This window comes from Schistocerca serialis, chromosome 3 (assembly GCF_023864345.2).
Source record: "Schistocerca serialis cubense isolate TAMUIC-IGC-003099 chromosome 3, iqSchSeri2.2, whole genome shotgun sequence".
NCBI lineage: Eukaryota > Metazoa > Arthropoda > Insecta > Orthoptera > Acrididae > Schistocerca > Schistocerca serialis.
Window position 1 is genome coordinate 260889751 of NC_064640.1, and position 22551 is coordinate 260912301.

Sequence of the window (22551 nt, forward strand, 5' to 3'; positions counted from 1 at the left end):
CTGTCCACTGGCCCTTCACAAGACCTTCTGTGTGTACAACACTGACGTTAAGTTGAAATTAGAACAAGAGTGATGGTCCTGTCATGTGTGACTGACATCAAGAAGAATGGAGTCTTATTATTCAACAGGAGATACAATTGGTCTAGGCAACCTAGGGCATGATCTCCCCAGATGATGCGACGTTTAAACTTTGGATTTATTGTGGTTACATGGAAATTTCAAGGCACTGGTGTATGCCACACAAATCATCAACAAATGCATCAATTACAGGAACTGATGTCTTATGCATATGCCCAAATACAAGAGCAACAAAGTGTGATCACATTGGTTTACAACTGACTGAGAAGGAAGACAGAATGATTTGTATCAATAGGTGCTAACCAAACAGTACATCTCCTGCATTGTGACCAGACAATGTTTTGCATTAAGAAGCTATTTTTCCAGAGATATACTTGCAAGACTTTTTCTTAGTTTTGTCCTATTCTACCTCCTATAAATATGTAGGAGAGTGAGAGTGCACACGTGTGAGTGTGCGTGCACACACTCTCACTCTCTCTCTCACTCTCACTCTCTCTCTCCCCCCCCCCCCCCTCCCACTCCTTTTTTTTTTAAAAAAAACCTCAATTGCAGTAGATACCATCAGTCACCATTATCTAAACAAGAACATGCCTATTTTTGGTAAGCAACACCCCAAGTGCAATTACTGCTGCTGTTCATCCTAAGGAGACAACTGAATTTGACTAGTAGGCGTAGCTAAAATCACAAACTTGGTATTTAATGAACAGGCAAAATGAATGAAAATCAGTAGATTGTTACAATGATTTCAAGTACCAAGAACATAGGTTGAAATTTTAAACACACAAGAGTGAACTAGAGAGTCAAAAAGCTCAGGGAATACACAAAAGTAACATGAAAAATACACATATTTGAGTGATCCAGTCCCAATCTCAGTATTAGCAAGTCAGGTTCATTAATACTGTAATGCTACAAGCTATAGCTTTTATGTGTATGAACTAATACGTCTCCTATACTGTGAAACAGACAGAGCTTTATGAGCAACACACAGATAGTGAGTTACAGCAAAATGACTGTTTAAGGTAGACGAGTTATACTGAGTGCCACAAGGTGGGTTGGAATTGCTAAGATACAGCTGTATGCTACTGCTTCCAGGAAATCCTCAAGTCCTTAAGGACATCACATGGACGAGCACTTACAGGCAGAAGGTGGCGATGTCCTGAATGTACCTAAAAAACTGAACTATATAGTCACCAAAAGAAATTTAAAATCATCACACTAAAATGACAAGGCCAATAAAGTCTTTATAAACATATTAATGTTATAAACAGTATGTATACATACTGCTTATAGTAGAAATACTTACAGTACAGACACATGCTTTCCAGAAACAAATGACATGTCATATAAAAGAGGATGAAGACAGTTATGGGATCAGCTGTTGTTAAATACAAGAGGAATTTTCATAGACAAAAAACATTGAACTACAGTGGTTTAATATAATAACGAAAATAATGACAATATAATGTAATTGGATAGATAAATCTAGATATCTACTCACCAAGCAGTAGCAGGAGAACACGCACATAAAAGAAGGTTATACTTATGCAAGCTTCCAGAGCCCATGGCTTCTTCTTCTGGCAGAAGGGTTTAAGGCGAAGGGAGAGGGCTGAAGGAAAAGAACTGCAAAGTTTTAGGAAAAAAGAGTGCATTTTGGGAAAGTCACTCAGTACCATGTGTCAGGAGAGACCTATCAGATGGGATGAGAAGGAAAGACTGATTGGTGGGGACTGAACCAGATGAGAGATGAAAACCTGAGAGCTTAAAGGTGGAAGGAATGATAATATGGAAGACAGAGAATACTGCAAAAACATCATGCACAAGTTAGTAAGAGTGAAAAGCTAAGTGCATTGTAAATAATAGAGGTGGGTGTGGTATCGATAGCAATGATGCCACAGAATAGTTTCTCAAGTTGGCACTACGAGAGACACAGACGACAGCACCCTCTAGCTGATGCTGTCGAAGTTTATGAGCTCCGTGACTGCTTCAGCCCATTTCATCAGGTCCAGCGAGCCAGGACACTTCACTTCAGCATTGCACCTACGTACAAAGTTATGTAATCGTTTATCACATTATTTTTGCACTAGTAAACCATTTTCTTGCAGTACCGACTTGTATTACCTTTCTACCCATTCCTACCCACGCGCTGCCTCCCAGGCGGGATACAAAATTTTTGCGATGAGGATCCCGCATTTCATCTCCTATCATTTCCTTTTCTTGCTCAGTTCTGCTTTAGCTTTTTTGCGATTTCCCAGTGTGACCGTGCGGGTGTATGAGTGTTCCCACCATTCCCTATAAGACTTTCAGTTGTGTCAACCATGGCTTCGCCACAGGAACAGACTTTGCTGTCCGATCTTGTCTGTTTTCAGGCTCAGCAAATGATGCAGCTGCTTGCTGCCATAAATGGACTGGTCACACTACAAACTGCAGCTACTTTAGCACCTCCAACACCACCACCTATACCGACGCCGCAGTCAATGGCGCCGCCATTTCATGCCTTCAATCCTGACGTTGAACGCTGACCAGAATACATTACCCAGCTCGAGGCACACTTCGCAGCTTACAATGTACCACGTACAGAGCAGCTTGCTTTTTTCATTGCCAATGTGGGTGTGGTGGTGTACTGTGTGTTCATGAAATTGTTTCCCACCACCTGCCCAGAAACTAAAACATACAGCGAAATGATTGATGCTTTAAACTCGCACTTCAGTGACAGTTTAAATGTGGCAGCTGCACAATACAAATTCGTTCGCCTCCGGCATGGCCCTACTCAGTCATATAAATCATGGTTAGCAGACTTTCAGGGACCAACTTCTGATTGTGAATTTAATTGCTCATGTGGACGCTCATATGCAGATATAATGATTAGAGACGCTATTGCACAGAATGTGACGGATCACCGCATCTGCGAACAAATCCTCCAATTTAATAACCAGTCTTTGCAGGAACTAATGGACATGCTAGACAGACAAGACACATTAGACATGGCTACTTCTGCATTCGACATGACACTTGGTGTGTGTACTGTTAGCACGGCACAAGAAGTGCCCTTCAAGTCAGCCACGCCGTGCCACGCGCTCTCGCGTAAATATGGTTCAAACCAGGCACCCTCTAAGAAGATGAAATCCTGTCCAAACTGCTTTCGTACCCACACCAGGGACAGTTGCCCATTCTGTCAAGCACAGTGTTACTTTTGTAATAAGAAAGGACATGTACAAGCGCTGTGCAGTGAGAGAAACTCTAATTCCGAACTTGTCTCCCATTCGTGTGACTCGTGTGGACATCACCACAATGACAACTACCATAATCAGGTTTCACATCAGCCTATGGACGTTAATGCCATTTATTCAAAGTCTTCAACAACTCGTCGTGTGAACCAAGTTTTGCCAGCCACTTCCTCTTGCATTCAGCATGATGCGAGGAAACTTTGTTACTTTGCATATTTGTGGATGTTCTGTTTGCATGCAGCTGGACACTGGTGGGTCAGTTTCTTTACTGAACAAATCTATGTATGACTTGCTTGGTTTGCCCCCGCTTTGTCATTCGCATTCCATGCTGACTGCATTTACTGGACAGGAGATATCAGTGATCCGTGTGTGTAGTTTGCAAGCCACGTATGGTGCAACAACCCGTACTTTGTGCTCCAGTCTAGTGATGCTACGAACATTTTTGGCATGGACGCATTGGAATTTTTAGCCTCTCAGTTCAGGACAATGTACTTTGCATCAACGCTAGTGACCATGCAGACAGTGTTGCCGCACTATGCGATGATTTTGCTGAACTCTTTTCTGATGGACTTGGTTGTGCCAAGGACTTTGCAGCGCATGTTGTAGTTAAACACAATGCCCTGTCCATTTTCTGGTGCACACGCCTGGTACCATGTGCACTGTGCGACGTTGTAGCTACTGAACTTATGCAATTGCAAGACAGTGGTGTCATTGAACTTGTTTCTGCTACACCACCATGGGCTTTGTCAATCCTGTGTGTGTGAAGAAACCCAATGGTTGTCTCCATATTTGTGCTGACTAAGTCTACAGTAAATCCCCAGACATTGGTAGCTACGTTTCCCTTACCACGTACTGAAGACATTTTTGATAAGCTTGGTGCGGTAAAATTCTTTTCCACAGTTGACTTGCAGGACGCATACTTTCAGATTTTGCTCTACGAACAGTCACAGCGTTATTTTGTGATAAACATCCACCTTGGCTTGTTCAAGTTTCACCGCCTTCCGTTCAGTTATGCTTCAGCTCCTGCTATTATTTGCAGCAGTTGTGTGCCACTGTCCCTAGTTGTGCCAATTATCTGGACGATATAGTTGTATCAGGTTGCACCCCTGACGAACATTTGCAGAATTTGCGTGCCTTGTTTACTGTACTTTTGCAGGCAGGACTAAAGTGTAACAGGGACAGGTGCAAATTTTTTCAAACTGAGATTCAGTATTTAGGATATGCGCTTAACGGACAGGGTATCCACCCCTCACCGTCACATCTCAGTGCAATTAGACACTTGCCAGCACCCAGAAACTTTAAAGAACTTCAGTCTGTGTTGGGCAAAATCACTTACTGTATTCGGTTTATACCAAATGCAGCGCAAATTGCAGCGGCTCTGCATCGCCTTCGGCATAAGAATGTTCCTTTTGTTTGGTCTTCGGCATGTGACACTGCTTTCTGCAAGCTCAAATCTGCTTTGTTGAGTGATCGCTGTTTGATTCCTTTCGATCCCTTCAAACCAGTTGTTTTGGCTGTCGATGCATCGTCTCTCAGCATCGGAGCGGTTCTCTCACACCGCATTAATTCATCGATCACCTGATCGCTTTTGCGTCTAAATTGCTCAATTCTGCCGAGCAAAACTATTCTCAAATCGAGAAGGAAGCTTTAGCTATTGCATATGGAGTGACTAAGTTTCATGATTTTTTTTATGGTCTAAATTTCTATTTGGTAAGCGACCATAAGCCTTTGATGCCGTTGTTCCTACCATCAAAGCCAGTTCCAGTCCATACTGCACAAAAGTTGCAATGTTGGTCTTTGGTTTTGTCTAAGTACAATTACGAAATCTTGTTTCGGCCTACAGCTCATCATGGCAATGCTGATGCTTTGTCTCGTCTACCTATCGGTCCTGACAAAGTGTTTGATTCTTCTGAACTGTCCTGCATATTTATTGACTCGCAAGATAAGGAATTAGCTAATGGTTTTCCAGTGGATTTTCGTTGGATTGCTTCTACGACTGCTGCCGATGCTTCTTTAAAGATTCTTTTGCAGTATATTTGTACTCAATGGCCTCCATCTGCTTCACAAATTCACAATCCACTTGTTTGACGTTACTTTGCGCATCGTACAACCTGTCTGTATACCACGGTGTTATCTTGTTACAAACTGACAATGATCAGTCTTGAGTGGTTGTACCTTGTTCATTGCAGTCGGAAATCCTCCATTTACTGCACGATGGTCATTGGGGTATATGGTGGACGAAGCAATTAGTGTGTCATCACTGCACTTGGGTCGGCATTGACAAACAAATTGAGAATTTGCTTGCAAACTGTTGCTCTTGCGTGGAGCATCAATCTGCTCCCCACTAGCGCTTCTTTGTGTGCCCAACTCCTGCTGCGCCTTGACAGTGTGTTCATATTGATTTTGCTGGTCCTTTCTGGGACACCCGCGGGTTGATTGTTATTGATGCGTACAGAAACTTACCTTTTGTTGTACCTATGTTCTCTACAACCTCTGCCAGCACTATTCGGGCTTTGACATCTATTTTTTGCATTGAGGGCCTTCCTGAAGTTATTGTCTCCTACAATTGCCCCCAATTTGTGTCCTCAGAGTTTGATGTGTTCTGTGCTGCTAGTGGCATTTGCCATCTGACCTCAGCCCCATTCCAACCCTAGTCGGATGGAGAGGCTGAACACTTTGTGCATACATTTAAGTCACAGATGAGCAAGTTGCATGCCACACACTCTTGTGAGCATGTGCTCTGGACTTTACTTGCTTCCTATTGCTCTCAGCCACGCAGCACTCGCTCCCCAGCAGAATTGCTACAAGGCTGTGCCCATCAGTTGCTCCTGCAGCTCTTGCCCCTGCCACCACTCGCTCCCGCTGCTTTGCCTTGTTCTGGCTTGGCGTCGCACGATTTGGAGTTCTATCGTGTTTTCTCTGGCAGGCAGCACTGGGAGCAGGGGTGCATTCGTCTCCAGCTTGGCCGTGCTTTATTTGTCATTTCTGGTCCCCATGGCACTGTCAAGCGACACCTGAACCAGATTCATTTGTGCCATCTTCAGTTTTCTGCCGCAGGTCGTTTTCTGGCAGAATCGGAGGTTTCGCGGCTTCCGCTGCCACGGCCCACGATGCCACCGGTGGCACCTCCGCAGCGGGCACGCCTCCAGTCGTCGCCACTGCACCAGCCGGACGCCTCCCGCCATCGCCACGTTCCTCTACGGTGCCAGAACGGATGGACACTGAGGCTGCCGCTGCCCATGGAGGTCGTTGCTCCGCCACTGCCTCCTCCTCCTCCTCCAAACACACCCAGTAGCGGTGCGCGGCCTGGGCTGGTTTTCCGATGGGGCATTTTCCTCGCTCCCTCGGGACCGATTCGGGGTCGCAGGTGGACAGCGCACCCCAGCAATTCCACTGTCCGCCCCCTCAGCTGCGCCGCCCCTGGGTCTCTGCACCCACCACCGGAAACCATGCTCAATGAAGGCAAGTCGTTTCATGGGGAGGGATGTGGTATCGATAGCAACGATGACAAGGAATAGTTTTTCAAGTTGGCACTACAAGAGAGACAGACGACAGTGCCCTCTAGCTGGTGCTGTCGAGGTCTACGAGCTCTGTGACTGTTTCAGCCCATTTCATCAGATGCAGCCAGCCAGGACACTTCACTTCAGCATCGCACCTACGTACAAAGTTATGTAATCAGTTATCACCTTGTTTTTGCACCAGTAAACCATTTTCTTGCAGTACTGACTTGTATTACCTTTTTCCCATTCCTACCCACGCGCCGTCTCCCAGGTGGGATACGAAAGTGGGAGAGAATCGGCAAAAAATAGACAGGTCAGAAAATGAAAGATGCAGAAAACTAAAACAAAGTGAAGAGGGGAGTTACTGTGAAGATATGCTGAGAGGGAATAAATTAACGTAAATTAAGACCAGATGTGTGGCAAGAACTGAGGACATGTTGTAGCACTAGTTCCAGCCTGCAGAGATTTCAGAAACTGGTGTTTGGAGGAAAAATCGAAATGGCATATGTGGTGGAACAGTCACCGAGATCAGTCCGAGATTTTGTCCACCATGTCAACAATAGCTTTCAGTCACCCTTCCAGTCTCTGTAATATAATTGTCAGACCCTATGATCCTGCTGTACCCATCTCGCTAACCTTTGGCTCTTATCCCTGCGACTGTCCCACAGCAAGATTTGCCCTATGTACCCTCCTACGACCACCTATATTGGCCCTGTAACTGGCAAAATGTTTACTATCAAATGGATAGCCACCTGTGAAATGACACATCATATACTAGCTCTTATGTAAACACTGTTTGCCATATTACAACGGCATGACTACCACCAAGTTATCGTTAGGATGAATGGGCATAGACAGAGGGTGTATACCAGAAACACATGAATCTTGCTGGAGAGCATGGTCTACAACATGACAGTCATGACCTCAGTGCCTGTTTCACCACATGCATCATTTAGATTCTTCCCTTAGACGCCAGTTTCTCAGGACTCCACAGATGGAAACTAGTGCTACAACATGTCTTTGGTTCTCACCACCTGCCTGTCCATAATTTATGTTAATTTCTTCCATCTCATCATTTCTTCACAGTAACTATTCCTTTATTCACTTGCTTTCAGTTTTCTACACCTTTATTTCCTGACCTGTCTACTTTTCACTGCCCCCTCCCAACTCTGTTACGTACAATGCACTTAGCTTTTCACTCTTATTAAGTGGTGCATCATGTTTTTGCTATAATCTCTGTATTGCATATCACCCTGTCTTCCACTGTTAAGCTCTCAGGTTTTCAAATCTCATCTGATGCAGTCCCCAACAATCAGTCTTTTCTTCTCATCCCATCCAGGAGTCTCCCCTGACCCATGGTTCTGGGTGATTTCTGAAATCTACCCCTTTTCCTGCACACTCCTTCCTTTCCATTCAAGCCTTCTGTCAGAAGGAGCCGCTGGCTCCAATAACTTTCGTAAGTACAATTTCTTTTACACATGTGTTCTGCCACCACTTGGTGAGTAGAATTTTTTTACGTATCCAGTTACATTGTGCTACAATGGATGTGCGCCAATACAGAAATTTTGCCACAATTACACAAGAATATTAGCCTCTGCATAAATAGTTCATATTAATGTATTTTATTTATATATATTACTACAAAATTATTGTAATATAATGTTGTAAGAGTGTCATCTGACTAGATAGTAATGCAGGGCACAAAGAATTGAGTTGTGAACTTTACTATATTCATGCAGTCTCGATTCACTGTGCAAAATACTTATTTAATAGGTGTAATTTAAGCAACATATGTGAAATTAATCTGTGTAATATAGAATGCAAAGGCAGTGTAAAGATGCAAGTTATTTGTTTAATAAGTTCAAACATTGCAAATAATTTTGAAGGGAGTAAGGACATAGAGAAATTACACATGAAATAGTTGCTGTGTAGTTAAATTGAAAAATATTATGATTTTCAATCAGACAATGCAAAGGGGGACTCGCTATCGATAGTGAATAAGACCATCAATAAATTTAAACTATTAGTATATAGATATCACTATTGACTATCGCCCATCCCTTCTTCAGCCAAGACCAACTACTGTACACCGTTGGCCTTAGGATGGGAGGGTGATTTGAGGGGAGGGGGGGGGGGGGACCAAACAGTGAGGTCATCAGTCCAATAGGATTAGGAAAGGATGGGGCATGAAGTCAGCCACACTTTTTTAAAGGAACCGTTTCGGCACTTGTCTAAAGTGATTTAGTGAAATCACAGAAAACCCAAATCAGGATGGCTCGACATGGGTTTGAACCATCATCCTCCCGAATGTGAGTCCAGTGTGCTAACCACTGTGGCACCTCACTCTGTTTGTTGGCCTTACTTGCACCCAGTTGTTGTTTTGTTAATCAGCACAGTTCTCAGTTACAGTTGAATGTAATGTAAGAGTTGGCATTTGTTGTTTCTGTGGTTTGTGGTGGTGTTATAGTTTCTAATTATGCATAGGTTTGCAATAAGAAAGAGGAGGAAAACCAATTCTGATTCATCTGCAAGTGTTACAGTAGATTAAAAATATGTATGCGCACTGCTGTAGTGGCCCAATTACCTAACTATAACACTTTAATGTTAATACTATAGTCATTATTTGGAGACCAGTAGAGCTTCAGGGTTGCAATACTTAATTATTTCACAAGGTAGTGGTGCGATAAACATAATTACAAATGACATTAAAAAAATTTGTATGTACATAAAAACACACTTGAATATGCCCATTTCATCCAAAATCACATTTATCAACAAAAATATCACCTATATAGTGATGGATACCTTTGTTTACAACATTTGCTCAAAATTCTGTCATTAGAATCCCAGATAGCAAAATACTACCCAATATGGTCACCTGGGTAGTCCTCAATTATAAAAACCACTTCTGATATGGTAATATGGGGATGAGTTTGTGTAGGGTGAAAGGGGTATGTGATGACAGCACATGCTTTGGTTCTTTTGTTTCTAAATTTTTTTCAGCAGGCTGCTTGAATTCATCCAAGTTGACTTAACATTGTATTCCACCCCACTCGCCCATTTTCACTGAAAATCTATTTATGCTCTTACAATTGGTCAATGCATGCAGCATACTGTACAAGTATATTCCAAAAGGCCCCACAAGAGATTGTGTAGTGGGATATAGCTCAAGTTCTATTGATTACAGAGATAAGGTGTTAAGTGTTTAGGATAGCCCTTTGCCTAGTGACAATTTTAGGTCATAATTTAAACATTACATACTTCCTCCATCCCAGGCAAATTGAACAAATTGGTAGTTCTTTAGCATTAGGTGTGGTCTATGGTGGACATTAGGTGGCTTATAAAAGTATTATGTTTTCATTGGCAGCTCCTGAGAAAAAAAAAAAAAAAACATGATTGTTGAGTATGTAAACTACCAGTGGTGGGGATGACCACTTTTAATATTTTTATTCAAGGTAAATCCTCAGTAGGTTTACTATATGTTCTTAAGACAAAGTTCTTGGGAAACCTTTAAACTCTTTTTATATTGTCATCTGTTGCCAAGATCCAGAGGTTCAGAGTTACTATAATTATGTAAGTAATATCAAGTGTGAGAAATAAATGTAATTTTCACTGGAATAGTGAACACGTGGAAAGGGTTCTAGGCTCATCACAAGGGTTCTGTGTTTGCCAAACTATGTGTTTGTATAGCATTTTTCACCAATGAAATTGTATGATATGCTGTCTCTGTATAATGACACTTGAAACATATACAAATATATCTAATGTGGTCCTGTGGTCGCAAAAAAATTAACTAAAAAGCATCTTAACATACCTAAAAATAACTTAAAACGGAAAGACAGTAAAACGGAAAGACAGTAAAACGGAAAGACAGTAAAACGGAAAGACAGTAAAACGGAAAGACAGTAAAACGGAAAGACAGTAAAACGGAAAGACAGTAAAACGGAAAGACAGTAAAACGGAAAGACAGTAAAACGGAAAGACAGTAAAACGGAAAGACAGTAAAACGGAAAGACAGTAAAACGGAAAGACAGTAAAACGGAAAGACAGTAAAACGGAAAGACAGTAAAACGGAAAGACAGTAAAACGGAAAGACAGTAAAACGGAAAGACAGTAAAACGGAAAGACAGTAAAACGGAAAGACAGTAAAACGGAAAGACAGTAAAACGGAAAGACAGTAAAACGGAAAGACAGTAAAACGGAAAGACAGTAAAACGGAAAGACAGTAAAACGGAAAGACAGTAAAACGGAAAGACAGTAAAACGGAAAGACAGTAAAACGGAAAGACAGTAAAACGGAAAGACAGTAAAACGGAAAGACAGTAAAACGGAAAGACAGTAAAACGGAAAGACAGTAAAACGGAAAGACAGTAAAACGGAAAGACAGTAAAACGGAAAGACAGTAAAACGGAAAGACAGTAAAACGGAAAGACAGTAAAACGGAAAGACAGTAAAACGGAAAGACAGTAAAACGGAAAGACAGTAAAACGGAAAGACAGTAAAACGGAAAGACAGTAAAACGGAAAGACAGTAAAACGGAAAGACAGTAAAACGGAAAGACAGTAAAACGGAAAGACAGTAAAACGGAAAGACAGTAAAATGGAAAGACAGTAAAACGGAAAGACAGTAAAACAGAAAGACAGTAAAATCAGTAAATTTGTCCTAACAACATTTTTACTCATTTACAATACAAATCATAAGCTGGGCATATTTGATGCACTGCAATCAGTGAACAAACTATTTAGAAAAATATGAAGCAAAAGATTGTGTGTTCACCTTTGTTATGTTGTGGTTTTTGTATGTCGAAGTATATAAATGTGTCAAAGTACATAAACTGTCAAAGCTTTACTGATTCACAGAATTTTTATTTATACACTGTCCACGCACAGTGTGCAGACTGCTGGAAGATGTGCAGAATGAGTGTATGAGCTGCTTTAACGTACTGACAGGGATGTGGAGCCATGCTGACTCTAGTCCCATGGCTAGCTGTGCTAAGTTTCTTCATTGAGGCTCCATAGTGCATACAACCCGACTGAGGTGATACCACAGATTCTCGTTTGGGTTTATACCCAGGGGAGTTTAGCAGCCAGGCAAGTATCGTAAATTCATAATGTTGCTTTTCGAGCCATGCATGTACACTGCAAGCTGTGTGATGTGTTGCATTGTCCTGCTGGCAGATGCCATCACACTGATGAAAAACAAACTGATGTAGGGATTGACATGGTCCCAAAGGATATATGGCTACTTGGGTCAATCCACTGTGCCTTCTGGAATGCCACAAAACCATTCCTCAGACCATGATGCTCCATCCTCTGGCCTGGAACCTCATGACGATTGTTTTTTAGGTTAGATGACCTCGGGCAAGTACAGAAAGGGCAACAACCTCAAAGGATGCAGGGCAAAGTCAGGACATGTGGTGACCAAGCAGCAGTCGGTATTGTAATTGTAAACTGTTGAAGCTGCGTTTGTAAAGTATCAGAACTTCAAGCGCTGATAGAAAGCACTGAAGCTGAAATTGTTATAGGTATGGAAAGCTGGCTGAAGCCAGAGATAAATTCTGCAGAAATTTTTACAAAGGCACAGACAGGGTGTTCAGAAAGGACAGATTGCATGCAACCGGTGGTGGCATGTTTGCCACTGTTAGAAGTAGTTTATCCTGTAGTGAAATAGAAGTGGATACTTCCTGTGAATTATTATGGGTGGAGGTTATACTCAACAACCGAGCTAGGTTAATAATTGGCTCCTTTTACCGACCTCCTGACTCAGCAGCATTAGTGGCAGAACAACTGAGAGAAAATTTGCAATACATTTCACATAAATTTCCTCAGCATGTTATAGTCTTAGGTGGAGATTTCAATTTACCAGATATAGACTGGGACACTCAGATGTTTAGGACGGGTGGTAGGGGCAGAGCATCGAATGACATTATACTGAGTGCACTATCCGAAAATTACCTTGAGCAATTAAAAAGACAACTGACTCATAGAGATAATATCCTGGACCTACTGATAACAAACAGACCCGAAATTTTCGACTCTGTAAGGGCAGAACAGGGAATCAGTGATCATAAGGCCGTTGCAGCATCCATGAATATCGAAGTGAATAGGAATACAATAAAGGTAGGAAGGTTTATCTGTTTAGCAAGAGTAATAGAAGGCAGATTTCAGACTACCTAACAGATCAAAACGAAAATTTCTGTTCCGACACTGACAATATTGAGTGTTTATGGAAAAAGTTCAAGGCAATCGTAAAATGCGTTTTAGACAGGTATGTGCCGAGTAAAACTGTAAGGGACGGGAAAAACCCACCGTTGCTCAAAAACAAAGTTAGGAAACTACTGCAAAAGCAAAGAGAGCTTCACTGCAAGTTTAAATGCAGCCAAAACCTCTCAGACAAACAGAAGCTAAATGATTTCAAAGTTAGCGTAAGGAGGGCTATGCGTGAAGCGTTCAGTGAATTCGAAAATAAAATTCTATGTACCGACTTGACAGAAAATCCTAGGAAGTTCTGGTCTTATGTTAAATCAGTAAGTGGATCAAAACAGCATATCCAGACACTCTGGGATGACGATGGCATTGAAACAGAGGATGACACGCGTAAAGCTGAAATACTAAACACCTTTTTCCAGAGCTGTTTCACAGAGGAAGACCGCACTGCAGTTCCTTCTCTAAATCCTCACACGAATGAAAAAATGGCTGACATTGAAATAAGTGTCCAAGGAATAGAAAAGCAACTGAAATCACTCAACAGAGGAAAGTCCACTGGACCTGACGGGATACCAATTCGATTCTACACAGAGTACGCGAAAGAACTTGCCCCCCTTCCAACAGCCATGTACCCCAAGTATCTAGAGGAACGGAAGGTTCCAAATGATTGGAAAAGAGCACAGGTAGTCCCAGTTTTCAAGAAGGGTTGTCATACAGATGCGCAAAACTATAGGTCTATATCTCTGACATCGATCTGTTGTAGAATTTTAGAACATGATTTTTGCTCGCATGTCATGTAGTTTCTGGAAACCCCAAATCTACTCTGTAAGAATCAACATGGATTCTGGAAACAGCGATTGTGTGAGACCCAACACGCTTTATTTGTTCATGAGACCCAGAAAATATTAGATACAGGCTCCCAGGTAGATGCCATTTTTTTTTTGACTTCCGGAAGGCATTCGATACAGTTCCACACTGACGCCTGATAAACAAAGTAAGAGCCTACAGAATATCAGACCAGCTATGTGGTTGGATTGAAGAGTTTTTGGCAAACAGAACACAGCATGTTGTTCTCAATGGAGAAATGTCTACAGAAGTTAAAGTAACCTCTGGCGTACCACATGGGAGTGTTACAGGACCATTGCTTTTCACAATGTATATAAATGACCTAGTAGATAGTGTCAGAAGTTCCATGCGGCTTTTCGCGGATGATGCTGTAGTATACAGAGAAGTTGCAGCATTAAAAAATTGTAGCGAAATGCAGGAAGATCTGCAGCGGATAGGCACTTGGTGCAGGGAGTGGCAACTGACCCTTAACATAGACAAATGTAATGTATTGCGAATACATAGAAAGAAGGATCCTTTATTGTATGATTATATGATAGCGGAACAAACACTGGTAGCAGTTACTTCTGTAAAATATCTGGGAGTATGTGCACGGAACAATTTGAAGTGGAATGATCATATAAAATTAATTGGTGGTAAGGCAGGTGTCAGGTTGAGATTCATTGGGAGAGTCCTTAGAAAATGTAGTCCATCAACAAAGGAGGTGGCTTACAAAACACTTGTTCAGCCTATACTTGAGTATTGCTCATCAGTATGAGATCTGTACGAAGTTGGGTTGACAGAGGAGATAGAGAAGATCCAAAGAAGAGCGGTGCATTTTGTCACAGCGTTATTTGGTAAGCGTGATAGCATTACAGAGATGTTTAGCAAACTCAAGTGGCAGACTCTGCAAGGGAGGCGCTCTGCATCGCGGTGTAGCTTGCTGTTCAGGTTTCGAGAGGGTGCGTTTCTGGATGAGGTGTCGAATATACTGCTTCCCCCTACTTATACCAACCGAGGAGATCACGAATGTAAAATTAGAGAGATTCGAGTGCGTATGGAGGCTTTCTGGCAGTCGTTCTTCCCGCGAACCATACGCGAATGGAACAGGATAGGGAGGTAATGACAGCGGCACGTAATGTGCCCTCCGCCACACACCGTTGGGTGGGTTGCAGAGTATAAATGTAGATGTACATAAGGTTTTCTATCAGATGCCTCACACCATACACACCAACAACCACCCATCCAATGGATCATAAAATGTGCTTCATCTGAAATGGCCATCTGTTGCCATTCAGTGGATGTCTAGTTGCAGTACTGGCATGCAAATTTCAGCCTTCATTGTCTATCAACAGCGGTCAGAATAGGTGCAAAAATCAGGCACCTGCCGTGGAGACCAATATGCAGCAACATTAAGGAGACATTTATGGCAGTCCCTTGGCACATGGGGCTGGTCAGTTGTCCAGCTCACAGTTGCCTCAGTGTCAGTTTTGGATAATGCCATTTTGCCATGCACAGTATACTTTAACCACGGTGGCATTTTGCAGACTTGGTCATTTCAGAAATTCTTCCAGGCTTGGCCCAAAATCCAATGATGATGCCTTTTTGAACATCAGAAACATCAGTCTGTTTCTGCATTATGACAACTACTGTACCATTTTCTGCATCCTCTGGTAAAACGGTTTGCAATAGTAAAGATGCATTTTATTCATTGTGAGTTAACATGAAAAACTGTATTGATTTTTGTATGAGATAGTGTTATTCAACAGACTGTGTGAATTAGATAAAGGTGGAGAATTGAGTTAGAGTACTGCAATGTGCTTTTACTCAAGTAAAACACTACCCATGTAGGGACTAATTGTGTGCCTGCACTGCTATACTAAAATAATGTTTAATTATTGGGAGTACTAGCCTCTGTAAGACTACCATTTGTTGACTGCGATAAAAGTGAAGTTTACTCTAATCCTGTGTCAGCTACGTAACTTTCCAAATGGACCATTCCGAGTTTCATATCTGATGTTTCAAATTTAAGTGTGATATGAATTGTTTATTATTATTATTTCTTTCCTTTCTCAGACATTGTGTCTGGTTAAAAATGGAAAGTGACGCGGATCTTGATCAAGCGTGACTTCCTTTTAACTGTACGGTATATGTTACATTGCATTTAGGAACTTTTGGGTAATTGAACATGTATCAATAACTACAGATTTCTGTAGGTGTATATATACGTTTGGATGTAGCTGTATTGCGTTGATGTACTAGTGGATATTGTGTGGTATGACTCCTGTAGTTGATAGTATAATTGGTATAATGTCAACCCTATCCTGATGCCATATGTCCTTGTCTTCCTCGGCCAGTTGGATGTATTTTTCAATTTTTTCTCCTGTTTTCTTCTGTATATTTGTTGTACTGGGTATGGATATTTCGATTAGTTGTGTTAATTTCTTCTTTTTGTTGGTGAGTATGATGTCAGGTTTGTTATGTGGTGGTGTTTTATCTGTTATAATGGTTCTGTTCCAGTATAATTTGTATTCATCATTCTCCAGTACATTTTGTGGTGCATACTTGTATGTGGGAATATGTTGTTTTATTAGTTTATGTTGTATGGCAAGTAGCTGATGTATTATTTTTGCTACACTGTCATGTCTTCTGGGGTATTCTGTATTTGCTAGTATTGTACATTCGCTTGTGATGTGATCTACTGTTTCTATTTGGTTCAAAATGGTTCAAATGGCTCTGAGCACTATGGGACTTAACTTCTGTGGTCATCAGTCCCCTAGAACTTAGAACTACTTAAACCTAACTAACCTAAGGACATCACACACATCCATGCCCGAGGCAGGATTCGAACCTGCGACCGTAGAAGTCGCGCGCTTCCGGACTGAGCGCCTTAACCGCGAGACCACCGCGGCCGGCGTCTATTTGGTGTTTGCAAAGTCTGCATTTATCTGTTGTGGTATTGGGATCTTTAATAATATGCTTGCTGTAATATCTGGTTTTATTGTTTGATCCTGTATTGCAATCATGAATCCTTCCATCTCACTGTATATATTGCCTTTTCTTAGCCATGTGTTGGATGCGTCTTTATCTATGTGTGGCTGTGTTGGATGATACGGGTGCTTGCCATGTAGTGTTTTCTTTTCCCCATTTACTTTCATCGTATCTGTTGATGTTATGTGATCTAGAGGGTTGTAGAGGTGGTTATGAAATTGTAGTGGTGTAGCCAATATATTTATATGAGTGATTGCTTTGTGTATTTTGCTACTATCTGCTCATTCTATAAAGAATTTTCTTAAATTGTCTACCTGTCCATAATGTAGGTTTTTTATGTCCATAAATCCCCTTCCTCCTTCCTATCTGCTTAATGTGAATCTCTCTGTTGCTGAATGTATGTGATGTATTCTATATTTGTGGCATTGTGATCGTGTAAGTGTATTGAGTGCTTCTAGTTCTGTGTTACTCCAAGTCACTACTCCAAATGAATAGGTCAATATTGGTATAGCATAAGTATTTATAACTTTTGTCTTGCTTCTTGCTGTCAATTCTGTTTTCAGTATTTTTGTTAGTCTTTGTCTATATTTTTCTTTTAGTTCTTCTTTAATATTTGTATTATCTATTCCTATTTTTTGCCTGTATCCTAGATATTTATAGGCATCTGTTTTTTCCATCCCTTCTATGCAGTCGCTGTGGTTATCCAATATGTAATCTTCTTGTTTAGTGTGTTTTCCCTTGACTATGCTATTTTTCTTACATTTGTCTGTTCCAAAAGCCATGTTTATGTCATTGCTGAATACTTCTGTTATCTTTAGTAACTGGTTGAGTTGTTGATTTGTTGCTGCCAGTAGTTTTAGATCATCCATGTATAGCAAATGTGTGATTTTGTGTGGGTATGTTCCAGTAATATTGTATCCATAATTTGTATTATTTAGCATGTTGGATAGTGGGTTCAGAGCAAGGCAGAACCAGAAAGGACTTAATGAGTCTCCTTGGTATATTCCACACTTAATCTGTATTGGCTGTGATGTGATAGTATTTGAATTTGTTTGGATATTAAGTGTGGTTTTCCAATTTTTCATTACTATGTTTAGGAACTGTACCAATTTAGAATCTACTTTGTATATTTCCAATATTTGTAGAAACCTTGAGTGGGGTACACTATCAAAAGCTTTTCGGTAATAAATGTATGTGTAGTGTAGCGACCTTTGTTTAGTTTTAGCTTGGTATGTCACCTCTGCATCTATTATCAGTTGCTCTTTGCATCCTCGTGCTCCTTTGCAACAGCCTTTATGTTCTTCATTTATAATTTTGTTCCGTGTTGTATGTGTCATTAATTTCTGTGTAATGACTGAAGTTAATATTTTTTATATTGTTGGTAGGCATGTTATGGGGCGATATTTAGCTGGGTTTGCTGTGTCTGCTTGATCTTTAGGTTCCATTATTATTATTATTATTATTATTTTATTATTAAATTTTTAGGGCACCCTGCAACAGTGTACAACCAGTCCCTAGACAAGTAGTTGAGCAAATAAATTTATTAAATTGTTGTGTGCGTGCCCACTGGCAGTCATGCTAAAGACATGAATATTGTTTGTATCATCAGGGAGTAACCTGCAGTGGCATATAACATTGTCATATTTCTCACTATATGTGAAAGTGACTATTCCTGAACACATGTAGTGGAAATAATTAAATAAAAATTTAGTTAATTACAATTGAAACAAATATTTGTCATTATGAGTAATGTTTATGCCTGGCAGATGATCTGTTGATAGGATATTCAACCATTTTAACAGGTAACAGACTTTGGAAAACAACACAAAGGGATGGAATTAGTTAAGTTTTTTGGCTGAGTGTTATAAAAGTTCTGAAGTCTGAACACTATTCTCCTGTGGCATTTGTGTCTTAGTGCGTACTAACAGTATCTGTATCTAAGTGATTTATGCCAAGTCCAAGTGTAGTCTGAACATTGTACCAGCTAAACTGCAAATTAAATCAGATAAACCACAACATACTCTTTGAAATTGAAAGTACCAAGTCAATTTTCCTTAAAGACCTCATTATCACAAAATTAAAGGCAAACACGCTCAATACAAAAATATATAACTTACTGAAGCTAGGAGTATGCGAACACAATGACGGATATTTGGATCACCATGATGTAGAAAGCTGTGAACAGAAGATGCAAGAGCACCACCGCAACGACCACGACATGCTTCTACTAGTGACAGCAATAGCTGCAGTCTCCACATCGGACTCCGCATGCATATTGCCATCTGATTCAGCGTAAATGGTTGCAGCTGCTGTTCTGTCGGTGATGAATCAACAGCAGCATCCAAGTGCTTCTGTAACTGAGATGGAAAGTACTTTGTAAATAAAGCACTGATGGGCACATGGTATAAATAAGAAACTAATCACAAATACAGCAATTGTAAAACTCTGTTTTTGATAGATAAGGTTAATAGAAACTTTTACGCAAATATCATGTTTGGTGTTATAACTTGAGAATAGAGGACACTGATGTAGCTGTTCATTCATGACTTACAGTCTCACATTTTTCAAATGCAACATTACTAAGAGTAGCAACCCTTAAGGAAGCATCATTTAAAAACTCTACTGTTATTAACGAGCCATCATACAATACCTATTATGCATAAATGGTCGCTACATTGTCAAAATGTGTCCCATATGTTGAAGCTAGATAAAACTAAGTATGTTATAAATTGAACAACTCTTTGTTTGGCTGACCATAACACCATACTAACACTCCATTCTCTGACAAAAGTTGAACTATTTTTGACAATACAACCAACCACAACATGAGACTATTGAAGTGTTACATTTCTATTGCTTTAAATTTGTCATTTGTTATTGTTAAAATGGCTGGCTCTGAGCACTATGCGACTTAACTTCTGAGGTCATCAGTCGCCTAGAACTTAGAACTAATTAAACCGAACTAACCTAAGGACATCACACACATCCATGCCCGAGGCAGGATTCGAACCTGCAACCGTAGCGGTCTTGCGGTTCCAGACTGTAGCGCCTTTAACCGCACGGCCACTTCGGCCAGCTGTTAAAATGGCAGCTCATTAATTGGCAGAGTAGTTCGGTCACAAAGAGCATTTAAAGAAATAGTGTTGGGGAAAAAATAATTTCTTTGCCACAATCCATTGATAAAATCAGGAGAAACAACTGAAAATGATACAGCATTCTTCACCATGACGGAGTCACCAGTCACATCAGACATCAAACAATTTTTTGATGAAGAAAAAAAAATCAGACTAATGTCTCACTGCCGATATTCGCCTGAGTTAATGCCTACTGACTTCTTTTTGTACCCTTATGTAAAAAAATGATAAAAAAATACATAGACAGCAATTGTCATCACACACAGATAATGAATAGTCCTTAAACTATGCTTAAGGAGTATCTTCAGAATGGAAAAAAATATTTCAAAAATTTGTTTAACACATACAAGATGTGAATGAATTTTAATGGCAAATATTTTGAGAATCAATGAAACAACTTGTAATACTAATTTTTTTTCTTTCAATGTTTTTACCAAAACTTAAAAGGTTGCCATCAAACAAGAAAAAAAAGAGGAATAAGGTAAGTTAAGAAGGTAACGTACATCACTGTAGAAGCAGACAAGAGCAATGGAAGAGTTTGAGGATGATTTAATTTTAGGTGTGTGTACAGCCAAGATATCAGATCAGCTAATGACTACAGACTGACTTCATGTAATTTGACTTCCTGAATAAACAAAGTATGGCTACTATGTCCTTCGTAAAATAGTAGTAGTAGTAGTAGTAGTAGTAGTAGTAGTATCAGCAGCAGCAGTTTAGAGAATCTAAAATGTAGGAAAATGGCAATAATCCACGATATTTAACAAGACTAAACCAGGTGTGTGTGAGGCAGAGGCAGAGGCAAAGGAGAGGAATACATTAGCATCAGAAAGTGAGATCTGTCCAAGAAACAAACTGAAATCAGTCTTGAGTCATGAGAATACTTGAGACCCCTTTAAAAACTTTTCATGCAATGTTTCAATTACTGAAACATCATTAACTTTTGTCTCCTACATAGCCAATTGTCTTGAGCTCTTTCAACTGTTGACATGAAGGTAAAGAAGTTTGTTTTAGTTCAATTTTTGTTTAAAACCTACAGTCTTTCTTGCCACATATGTGAGCAAATGAACCTCTCTATTGATTGAGAGATTTAAGGAACTGAGATATTTGTGTTCACCACAAAACTGAAGACACCTAATCACTAGGGACCATGGAAACAGGTATCATTATTTGTAATCTCTATGAATGGTGAATTGTCATCAAAAAACAAGTGCATCATATTTTCATTCTTATGTTCTTCTAATGAGAGTTTCCTTACTGACTGATGATAGTATGGTGCCAAAATAAACACTTTACATGACCATCAAGTGATTTCTTTTAAAAAATACATAGGAATTCCCAGTCTGTATTGAAGGCAGGGGTCTTTCCATCATTTGGCAGTGTGCATACAACATAGTGCATTTAATGCATGACAGTCTGTGATATATAAGACAAATCTGTCTCTGACAGTAGAGCCAGGCTGGAATGACCTTTACACTAGTCAGTTGTCATTCAGTGAGTTTGGTTTAGATTTGTGTTCATAACTTCAACCTCAGTGCCATGCTCACATATCATCAGACTAAAGGTGATTATTTAAATAATACAACCGTAATTCTGAAAATTTGCCCACAAAGTTTTTCCTACACTTACCTTTTACTTACTGTGTATCATCTCAGTTGAAATATTCTCCTCCACAATTGATACACTGCTTCCAACGCCATTTCCACTTCCAGGAGCAGTCTTCGTATGCCTGTTGCCAGATTGCACGAAGTGCCATAAGCGAATTTTCTTTATTTTGTCTTTCATAACAAATCTTGATTATTTCCATGGGATTTTCAACATTGGAAATAAAAAACGTCCACAGAGGCCAGGTCTGGAGAATATGGAAGATTATGCAGCACAGTGATTCATTTTTTGTGCAATAGTCATGCACCAACAGGGATGAATGGGGAGATGCGTTATTGTGATGCAAGAGCCATGAATTGTCGCACCACATTGAAGCCTATTTCATTCTCACACTTTCTCACAGGCATTGCTACATGTCCCAATAGTACCATCAATTAACAGCCTGTTCCTGTGGCATGAATGCATGATGAACTAATCCTTCAAAGTCAAAGAACGCTATGAGCATGGCTTTGACATTTGGTCTCATTGGCAGTTATGATTCTCTTAACGGGAGGTTTACTATCTTCTGGTTCAAAAAATCGATTTTTTTTTTAAAATTGCATTTTTGGATCCATAGAAGTGTTTAGAATCCACCCCTGAAACAGTTTTTCCGAATACGGAACGGAAATGTATGGTATGCGAGGTTGAACAAAAAACGCACCTGCCTGAAATAGGCCTTTTTCATGCACCAGTTTTTTTTCTTTCAGAGGGTGAGTTATTGTACTGGTGCTTGGGAGGAAACACACAAAATTCAAATGAAAGTTTGAACACTTGTGTTTGGAAGTTAGCCCCCAAGCTTTTGCATTCTGTTGTGAAGACTGTGGAGATTGCAACTTGCCTGGCAGTGAGCAGCTTCAATGAAGGGTATTCAGTAATTCTGAAGACCATGACAATGATGGACGTCACCCTGGGACTCTATTTGACGCAGTTCACCAAGCATTCGGACAACCACT

General features: G+C 40.4%; 1 protein-coding gene across 1 annotated transcript in view; it reads right to left on the bottom strand.

Annotated features, from left to right (window-relative positions):
* LOC126470779 (gamma-tubulin complex component 3-like) overlaps positions 1 to 22551 on the bottom strand; it is a 223444-nt gene that overhangs the window by 94008 nt on the left and 106885 nt on the right. Inside the window, exon 4 of the mRNA XM_050098787.1 lies at positions 18941 to 19180. Within this exon, the coding sequence (XP_049954744.1) occupies positions 18941 to 19180 (240 nt within the window). The remainder of the gene's footprint in view (positions 1 to 18940; positions 19181 to 22551) is intronic.